The sequence below is a fragment of the Oryctolagus cuniculus genome, chromosome 13 (assembly GCF_051225735.1).
Source record: "Oryctolagus cuniculus isolate XC-2025 breed Fujian yellow rabbit chromosome 13, ASM5122573v1, whole genome shotgun sequence".
NCBI lineage: Eukaryota > Metazoa > Chordata > Mammalia > Lagomorpha > Leporidae > Oryctolagus > Oryctolagus cuniculus.
Window position 1 is genome coordinate 35,213,377 of NC_142879.1, and position 10,390 is coordinate 35,223,766.

At 39.9% G+C, this 10,390-nt stretch overlaps 1 protein-coding gene across 1 annotated transcript in view; it reads left to right on the plus strand.

Annotated features, from left to right (window-relative positions):
• Positions 1-8,745, plus strand: part of MTARC1 (mitochondrial amidoxime reducing component 1) — a 68,712-nt gene extending 59,967 nt beyond the window's left edge. Inside the window, exons 7-8 of the mRNA XM_008268404.5 lie at positions 7,875-8,000; positions 8,564-8,745. Coding sequence (XP_008266626.2) covers positions 7,875-8,000; positions 8,564-8,579 — 142 coding nt within the window. The 3' untranslated portion in view covers positions 8,580-8,745. The remainder of the gene's footprint in view (positions 1-7,874; positions 8,001-8,563) is intronic.
• Positions 8,746-10,390: the final 1,645 nt, after the last annotated feature.

The following is a 10,390-nucleotide window of genomic DNA, read 5'->3' on the forward strand; positions in this document are numbered from 1 at the left end:
ACAAATACCACAAACATGACTGTGTCCATGCAGATGATCAGTGCTTTCCTTGGATTATTTTACTTAATACTTACAATAACCATATACAATAAATGCTGATGCTATTTTTATTTTATTCATGAAAATATAGAAGTAGAGAGAAGTTATGTGACTTACCAGTCAAAAGCAGAGGCAGAAATGAGTCCAAACAGTCCAAATAATTTCCACTAAGTCTCAAAGAAAACTCATGTGTTTAGCTCATTCTATATTCTAGTCTCTGGGCCAAACATTTTATATTGATTATTCATCTAATCCTCAAGATAACTCTAGAAATTATATTATTATCCCTAGTTTTCAAATCTGAGACTCAAAAGACTTCAATGACTTTACTAATTTCCATGGTGAATGAAAAATCCAAAGGAGCAGGCAAACCTAGGCTGGTGCAGTCTCAAAATGTCTCATTTCCTCTATCTACAAGATGAAAATGGCCAGGGTCGCAGGAACCCCAGGCAGTCAGTCACATCCAGCTGGTGGTGATTGGGAGGCTGTAGGCATGGATCCTGCACAGGCTGCATGCCCATAGATGAACTATCCAACCTGTAGACCTGCAGCAGAGGCAGACTTTAGGCAGAGTTTCTAGTGTTTTAGAACTGGTCAAGTTGTCTACAGGGTGTTTATATTAGTTGTCTACTGCTGCATTACATATCACCACCAATTTAACAGCCTACAATAACACACATTACTATCTCACAGTTTCTGTTGATCAGGAAATTATCAGGGTTCTATGCTCAGGGTCTCATAAGACTCAGAGTGTTGGCTGGTTGCATTCTCATCAGGAACTCAGTCTTCACACCCAAATTATTAAGTTTGTTGGCAGAATTTTGTTCCTCAAAACTGTAGGAGTGGACTCCTCAATTCCTAGATATTGCCCCTCTCATTGGCAGTTGACAACATGACTGTGTGTTTTTTTCATGGTCAGCAAGAGAGTGTGTATTTTGAACAGAACATTTATGCTGCTCCAAAATGTGTATGTTGAAACCCTATCCCCAAGATCATGGTATTAGGAGGTGGGGCTTTGGGGGAACTTAGGTCAGGAAGATAGTGCCCTTATGAATAATATGAGTGCCCCTGTAAGAAGAACTCCAGAGAGCTCTCTAGCTTTCTTTGGGACACACGAGGAAATATGAGGAAGGCAGCCAAAGCAAGAAGAGAGCTCTCACCAGAGCCTGGCAATGCTGGCATCCTGGCCTTGAACTACCTGTTTCCAGAACTGTCAAGAATAGAGTTCTGTTGTTTATAAGCCACTTAGTCTGTGGCACTTTGTCAGAGCAGTCCAAATGGACTGGGACAGTGTCTCTTTCCTGAGGAAGCACCCGGGAGCCTTTAAAGAACTTTGACTTGATTGAGTCAAATTCACACATGATAACCTTTATTTTGGTACAAAATTCACTGATTTGGGACCTCAGTTCATCTTGACTATGTGACGTCACCTGTTCTCAGGACGTGCCCACACCAATGAACAGGGAGTTAGGGCTCTTCTCAGCATTCTGCCAGCCTTGTAGAGCTCATTCCTCATACGCCCTTCTTCAGGTTAGAACAGAGTCCTATTATGTAGGCAGGGCCAGAGCAGAGCCTGCACGTGAGCCACACGCAGTTAGGAATTCCATGTCTGCATTTCCTCTTGTGCAAGGCTCACATGCCACCCAGTAGTCAGTTTAGGCCAAGGGTCAGCATTTCTGTTGAAGATTTCATGGGGAAAAGGTGACATTTATGTCTAAGGTTGATTTGGTGGCTAGCTTTGGTGATTATCTTTTAATTATCTCTGCTTCCCTTCTCTCCTATTGTTGTTGACAGTCTAGACTAAGTTGTACATATTATTTATTGAAAGAGCTAAAGAGGAAAAGGCCAAGGCTAACGTCTAGTAATTGAAAGAAAGCAACAAGTCTGAAGACATCTAAATGTCAGTTGATGGAATTGGCTTCTAGACTTGAAGATTGTATCTTTAAACAGTCCTGGGAAACAGCGTTTAATTCATCCAAGGAACTCTTATAAATGGAATTTGGTGCTTTTTCAAGGATTGTTGCTGAGGCCCTTGCTTATGCTTTTCTGTTATGTTTACTATTTTCTCTCATAGGCACTGAGCCCCAAAGGAGTTGAGCAATAAAAGAACTTCAAGCCTGTGACTCTAAGTAAATTTATAAAAAAAGTAATTTAAGGATTTCAATCTCATTAAATAACATTCAACATTTCAATATCCTTAGATAGTACTTATAATAATAATGCCAAATAGAAACAAGGTTAGCTTCAAGGTGAACTCTGATGGTAAGCCAGCTTTTACTGAGAACAAAAAAAAATAAATAAATACCCCACAAAAAAATAAAAAACAAAAGAAACAAGAACGAAACAAAAACCCAACAGACCACCACCACCTTGACCAGCCTTTGGGCTGATCCTTAGAATATCCTCAGAACTGGAGGAATTTTATTGCCACCATTCTCCACGGTTTCAAGGATTCATTCTGCTTAGAATACAACTAGCCCACAAAGGCTTAGCCCCTGGTTGAGAAAGGTTTTGACGTAGAGAGAAACTAGGCAGAGGGATTTTTGTGGACTTGACATCTGGGGCCCAGATTAGGACAAGTGTGAGCCTAGAATATTCTTTCACTCCTCCCCTCCTTGTCACCCACCCATTCCAAACAGTCTCAGTCTTGAAGGCCCTTATGACTTTAAATATCTTCCTGGGTCTGTAATGAAGATGCTTATAAATATTACAAGAGATTTATCACTTTAGTGTGAAATTCTCTGATACCAGCAGGGAGTTTTTAAACACAACTGGCAACAAGAAGCACATGAACAAGATTTCAAGTGACTGCTTTTCTCTTTCTTTTTTTTTTTTTTTTAATTGTTGTCTGCCAAGGACAATATATTTTTTTCCCTTCTTCAAAATAAACATTGTGCAGGAATGTGCCTCAGCAAATGGCTGGGGCTCTATTATATTTCATGCAGCTTTCTAAACAATTTCCAACCCTGGGCTGGCCTGGTGTCAAACAGAAGGCAACCAACAATAGCAAAATCCCATTAAAGCCAAGAAGGTTCCTTCCTGAGGTGAGCCTGGCCAGAAATAGTCATCTTGGCTCATTCTCCAGTTTGGCACCAGGGACTAATAATGCACGGTCTCCTAATGGAAATTATCTAATTTCATCCAAGAGCTCCTCCAGAGAGAGCCGGGCTGACGCACTAGCAGTCAATATAACAACATTCTTCTTGAAGTGCTGAACAATGGGCCTTTGGAGAGACTGTGATAAACCACGTCAGACTCCGGACAAACACGAGTGTAAAAATAGGCATCAGAGACTTGACACAGCCGCCTAATTTCTCAGGAGGGAGGCCTAGGATGAAGGGTTTGTTCAGAGTGCTTTTTGGGAATCCTCCATCAGATTTAGGGGGTAAAGCAAAGAGACAAAGTAAAGAAAGGGAGAGGGAGAGAGAGAAAGAAAAGGCAGAACAGGATAAAGATAAAGAGAGGGAATTAAGAAAATGATAAATGAGAGAGAGAGAGAGATAAGTAATGTGCTGTATATGGTCAGTTAAAATAGATCACACTTTGGGCATGATTCTTGTTGACATCATGGGGCTGTTTTTCAGATGTTCTATGCAAGGAATAGCTAGCAAGAAATTATGCTTCTGGTTTTTTTTTAAAGATTTTATTTATTTATTTGAGAGGTAGAGTTACAGACAGTGAGAGGGAGAAACAGAGAGAAAGTTTTTTTGTCTGCTGGTTCACTCTCCAAATGGCCGCAACAGCTGGAGCTGCGCTGATGTGAAGCTAGGAGCCAGGTGCTTCTTCCCGATCTCCCATGTGGGTCCAGGGGCCCAAGCACTTGGGCCATCTTCTACTGCTTTCCCAGGCCATAGCAGAGAGCTGGATTGGAAGAGGAGCAGCCAGGACTAGAACCGTTGGCCATATGGGATGCCAGCATTACAGGCGGAGGATTAACCAAGTGAGCCACGGCCCTGGCCCCAGAGTTTATGCTTCTTTTAGGGAGAGATTATGTATATCATCATACATAAGAGTTCTGTGAATTATTACAACAGCACTTTATAAAAACCAACAAGATCACTCTGATGCATGCACGAAGTTTTGTTTCCTCATGTTATTATCTGTTTTGTAAATATTTTAGTCCTATTTAAATTTTAAGCTCCCTTATAATAGGAACTGGCTTGTGTCTATAATGGTTATCCACATGAAGACACATGCTTCAGTCAAAATTGTTGATTGAATGGTTGATTGATTGATGGAGAACAATAATCTTGAAATGTCACAAAGTATCTCATGGACGGCTATTTTAAGAAATAAAACTGGAAAATTTCTTCAACATGAATTCTTAAGGCACAAACTTATGTCAGCGCTTCTCTGATTCCACACTTAATACCCTTTCTTACTTCCTTTCTCTACCAATAAGCTGGAAAACAGTTTAAGTTCTGGAATATGGAATGACTTCTCTAGACCACAGGCCCTGAGATAGCTAGACCACAGGAAATTTGCTGTGACAGGGGATAGGAGATAGGCACAGTGGTAAAGATGCTGCTTATGACACCTGCATCCCATAGCAGAGTGCTGGGTTCAAGTTCTGACTCTGCTCCCAATGCCAGATTCTATGTGCTAAGTATGTAGGATACAGAATAAATGAGAGTCTCTGCCTGTATACAGGTAGGGGCACCTACAACATAGTGTACCTGGGGCTGTGACCAAGATAAACGCAGATTGCTCTGGGACTCCAGAGGAAAGTGCCTTGTATAAATTGAATGAACAGTGAGAATAAGGTTAGAGAAAGCTTACAGGAAGACACATCACAAGGAATAAACTCTGAAAGATCAACAGCAGCTTTCTAGGAACATGGAATGTGCGGTAACATGAAGGATGTTCTAAACAGAGAAAACAGTATATGCAAATACAACAAAATGAGGGGAAATATCATATTTTCAGCTATTTCAAAAAGTTGGCTCACTGTGATTTTGACTTGAATTTCCTTAATTACTAATATGTTGAACGTGTTTTCATGTATTTATTGGTTGTATGTATATCTGAAAATTTTCTATTTGAATCCTTTGCCCATTTTTACATTGGATTGCTTGTATTTTTATTGTTGAGTTGTAGGAATTTTTTATATTTTCTTTATAAAGTCCTTTATTTGACACATGGTTTGAAAACATCTCTTCCCATTCCATGGGTTACCTCTTGCCTCAATGGCATTCTTTGAAACAGTTTTATGTTTGATGAAGACCAATTTGCTATTTTTATTGTATTTTGATATCATAGCTAAAATAACCATTGTCAAATACAAGATTACAGAAGTTTATTCTGATATTTTCTTCTGAGAGTTCTATAGTTCTATCTCTTATATTTAGGTCAGTGATCCATTTTTAGTCAATTTGTATAAATAGTGTGAGGTAAGGCAACAGCTTCATACTTTTTCATGTGAATATCCAGTTATCACACACCATTTTTCGATGTAAAAGGACTAGTCTTTCCTCGTTGAATTGACCTGTCACTACTGTCAAAAATTTGTTGAGCAATGTATTTATTTCTATATTCTCAATTCTATTCTGTTGGTCTATACGTTTTTGTATCAGTACCACATACACTGTCTTGACTACTCTAGCTTTGTGGTAAGGTTTACAATCAATCACAAAGTGTGAGGCCTTTTTTGTTTTCAAATCTGCTCTAACCATTGAGATGATCATTTTTTTTTCTTTATTTTGTAATGGGATGTATTACCTTGTTTGTATTTAGTATTTTGTTTCAACCTTGACTTCCTGGGATAAATCCCACTTGACCACAGTGTATAAACATATGTATATGTTGCTAGATTAAGTTTGTCAATGTTTTGTTGAGGATTTTTGTATCTATATTCATAAGGGATATTGTTTTATAGTTTTCTTATGATATCTTTGATCTGAAACAAGGCGATATTGGCCTTGTAGAATAAATTGAGAAATTATCTTTCCTCTTATATTTTGGAAGAGTTTATAAAATACTAACATTAATGCTTCTTTAAATATTTGGACCAATCACCAGTGAAGCCAAGTAGGCCTTAACTTTGTGACAATATATTTTTAAAATTTATTTTCATTTTATTTGAAAGGTAGGCAGTAAGTTATTTCCATTTGCCAGTTTACTCCTCAAATGCCCACAACCACCAAGTCCATCCAGGAGCCAGGAACTAAATCCAGGTGGCAGGGACCCAAGTACTTGAGCCATTGTCTACTGCCTTCCAGGAGTGTGTTGGCAGGGAGCTGGACTAGAAGTAGAGGAAGGATCTGATTCTAGGCATGCTGATATAGGATGTGGTTATCCCAGGCAGTGGCTTAACCCACTGTGTCACAATGCCTGCCCTTCCTTTAGTTGTTTAGTCATGCTTTCTTTTATAATTTGAACATATTTATAGCAGCTGATTTTAAGTCTTTGTATAGTAAGTCCAAAATATGGACTTCCTCTAGAACAGTTACTGTTGACTACTTCTTTGGTTTGAGTAAAGGGCATGTTTGACTGCTTCTTTGTATGTCGTGTAGTATTTTTTTAACTCAATACTTTAGACAATATAATATGGCAACACTGGAAATTGCATCCCACCTCACAACAGGATCATTTTTGTGTTTTCTGATTGCTGTTTGTTTACTAACTTTCCTGAACTAATTATATAAAGACTCCATTCTTCATAGTCCTATGTAGCCACAGAAGGTTCTTCTTGGTTAGCTTAGTGTTTAACTGGTTATTGAGTCAACATTTCCTCTGCCAGCTCTGCCAAAGTGCTCTGTGTATGTATTGGGGGGGGGGTATCTGTAAAGCTCTTGCAGGCAGTATCCTATTATACAGTAGCTTTCATTTCCTGCTTGTGCAAAGCTTCTAGTTCAGCCAGAGTTGTGTGATTAGGGCTTCCTCAGGTTTTCCTGGGCATTTACACAGCTCTGCACACTCATGTAACCTTCTAAATTCCATGAAATAAGTTCAGAGTTTTACAAAGTTTCCAGTGGACAACATATTCCCCAACTTTTCCTTTGAACCATTTTTATTGGTTTCTTATTTGATCCCACCTATTACTGCAGCTTCAGGCAGTTGCAATGTCAAAAGCTGTTGCTGATTTGCCCAGTGTCCCTGGGGAAAGGCTGTTCACACAGAGTGAGCCCTGAAGTAATTATCAGTCTCACTAGTGGGAATTCCTAGAGAACTGCCCAAGAAGTTAAATGGTGACAGTTCTCTGGGGATGGGACAAGTGGGGAGCCCCAAAACTATTCTGCCCACTCTGGTGACTGTTGGCTACTGGTTTTCATGACCCCAGGATGGGGAAACTGTTGGTTTTCAAAGCTATCCTGTGGCCAGCGCCGCGGCTCACTAGGCTAATCCTCCGCCTGAGGCACCCGCACCCCAGGTTCTAGTCCTGGTCGGGGCTCCGGATTCTGTCCCAGTTGCTCCTCTTCCAGGCCAGCTCTCTGCTGTGGCCCGGGAGTGCAGTAGAGGATGGCCCAAGTTCTTGGGCCCTGCACCCGCATGGGAGACCAGGAGAAGCACCTGGCTCCTGGTTTCGGATTGGCGTGCTTTGGCGGGTGTACCAATGGAAAAGGAAGACCTTTCTCTCTGTCTCTCTCTCTCTCTCACACTGTCTAACTCTGCCTGTCCAAAAAAAAAAAAAAAAAGCTATCCTGTAACTGAGGAGGAAGATTGGAATTTGGGCAAGCTAAAATGCCACAAAACTCACTAGTTTTACCAAAATACTTTTAAAATTGTTGCAAATATTTGGTTAATTCCTGGAGTTCTGAAAAAGTTGATTTTTGACCATATTTTTCTGGTGTTCTTTTAAAAAATATTTATTTATATATTTTAATTTTATTTTACAGAGAGAGAGAGAATTTGCCATCCACAAGCTCACTCTTCAGATACCTGCAGGAGCCAGGGCTGGCCCAGGCGAAAGCCAGAATTTCAGAACTCAGTCCAGGTCTCCCATGTGGGTGGCAGGAATCCAGGTAATTGAGGCATCACTGCTGCCTCCCGGGATGTACATTAGCAGGAAATAGGAATTGGAACCAGGATTAGAACCCAGGCACTTCAATATGGGATGTGGGTATCTCAAGCAGTGTTTTAACTGCTATGCCAAAAATTTGTGTTCCTAGCCCCAAGTGTTCTTTTATAGAAGAGTGGGTTTTCAGAGGTCCTTAACACCATCAATTTGCCCTTTTTGGTTTTATCTGCTGCTTTTCTCCCATTATTTTTCTAGCTCTGTTGCACTGCATATTTGGTATGATGCATTCTACATATCCATCTACCTCATAGGTGTAGGAAACAATATGAATAATCTTCCTGAACCAATGCCTCTAGGTCTATGTTTATTACTGGATATCAGGGCTGAAGAATTCAATCAATTTTTATCACATCATTAGTCTAAGTTACATGCTCTTGCTTTAAAGTGTATTATGCAGTCATTGTTAAATGTTTTGCTTCTATGAAAATGCAATTTTCATGGTTATTTCTCTTAATTTTCTTTGCTTTTACTTTCTCTCCCCTTATCTGACTTTATTTTTCTCCACAGCCTTTATCATCATTAACACCTGATATACCAAGTCACGTTTTACCTGCTTCACCATCAGAGTACATACTTCTTGAGAGCAAGAAGTTTTGTTTGATTTTGTTCTGATAGGTTGCCAGTGCCTAGAAGAGTTTCTGTCGTATAGTCCATGGTTCAATAAATTACTTGCATATGTAATGAATTAATTATTGACTGGTTTGATAATCTTTTTGAAAAAAATGAATGTTATTATTTGACATAGCTTGTTCCTTTAAAATATCCATATTGTTTCAGTAGAAACCTATAAGCTTTTTTAAAAAGCAGACAAATTACCTACTTGATACTCAGCTTCAGGATTTCCAGGGAATAATATCATATTTACTAGTCTGAAGTTTAAAACCACTTTCTTTGGCTTCATTTTTGCCTCTAGGTTTTGGCATCTTTCCCATCCTCCACAAATTCCCCAAGATATAGTTAACAACGAATCAAGGATCCTATTAGGATGCTTTACTGTGGGATAAAAAGTCATGAATCTGGGGCTGGTGGTGGGTTAAAGCCCTGGCCTGCAGTACCAGCATCCAATATGGGCGCTGGTTCAAGTCCTGGCTGCTCAAATTCCAATCCAATTCCCAGCCAATGCACCTGGGAGAGCAGCAGAAGATGTTCCAAGTTCCTGGGCCCCTGTACCCCTGTGGGAGACTCAAAAGAGACTCCAGGCTCCTGGCTTTGTTCTGGCCCAGCCCCAGTTCTTGCTGCCATTTGGGGAGTGAGCCAGCAGATGGAAACCTCTCTCTCTGTCTCTACCTCTCTCTGTAACTCTGCCTTTCAAATAAATTTTTAAAAAGCCATAAATCTGAGCTCAAGGATAAAACTAATCCATTTTTAAATTTTTATTAATAAAAGAGAGCAGATTTCATATATTTTATAGGTACAGTTCTAAGATGATAATCATACTTCCTTTCTACCCCTTCTCCCTCCCTCAAATCCCCTCCTTCCTTCCTTTTTTTTTTGTTTAATTTTTCCCAAGACATAATATCAATCTACTCTATAATCACAGGCTTAACTAGTTCATGGGCTGATTTAATTTCATTTGGGTTAATTCCTAGGAGTGGGTTTGGGTCATATGGTAGGTATATTTTCGATTTCTGAGGAATCTCAATACTGTCTTCCACAATGGCTGTACTAGTTTATATTCCAACCAACAGTGGATTAGGGTACCTTTTTCTCCACAAGTCTGCCAAAATTTATTGTTTTTGATTTTTAGATGATGACCATTCTAACTGCAGTGTGGTAAAACCTCATTGCGGTTTTGATTTTCATTTCCCTGATAGCTAGTGACCCTGAGCATTTCTTCATGTGTTTGTTGACCATTTGAATTTCAAGGACAAAACTAATTTAAAGCAATTGCTTAAAAAAAAGTATCTTTAAGGAAGATGAAACAGTATAAGAGTGTCCAGAATCAGAACATTAAATTTACTTTAATTATGTAAATTATGGGAATCCTGCATTCTGTATCAGAGTGCCGGTTGGAGTTATGGCTGTTCTGCTTCCAATCCAGTTCTGTGTGGAGACCTGGATGAATTTCCTGGCTCTTAGCTTCAGCTTGTCCTAGCCCCAGCTGTTGCGACCATTTGGGGAGTGAACCAGTAGAAGGAAGCCACCCAGCCAGGAGTGAGGGGGTGCTAGCAGGTGCAGGAAGCATAACAGTGACTCTTCTGCGGACACGGAAACTTGGATTTCCAGACCTGTGTGTGCTTCAAGGCTGAAGCTCCCATGGAAGTTCCGGGAGAAAGCAAAGCCAGCCAAGGCAAAGCACAACTGGGCAAAAGCAAATATGACAAAGTATCATAG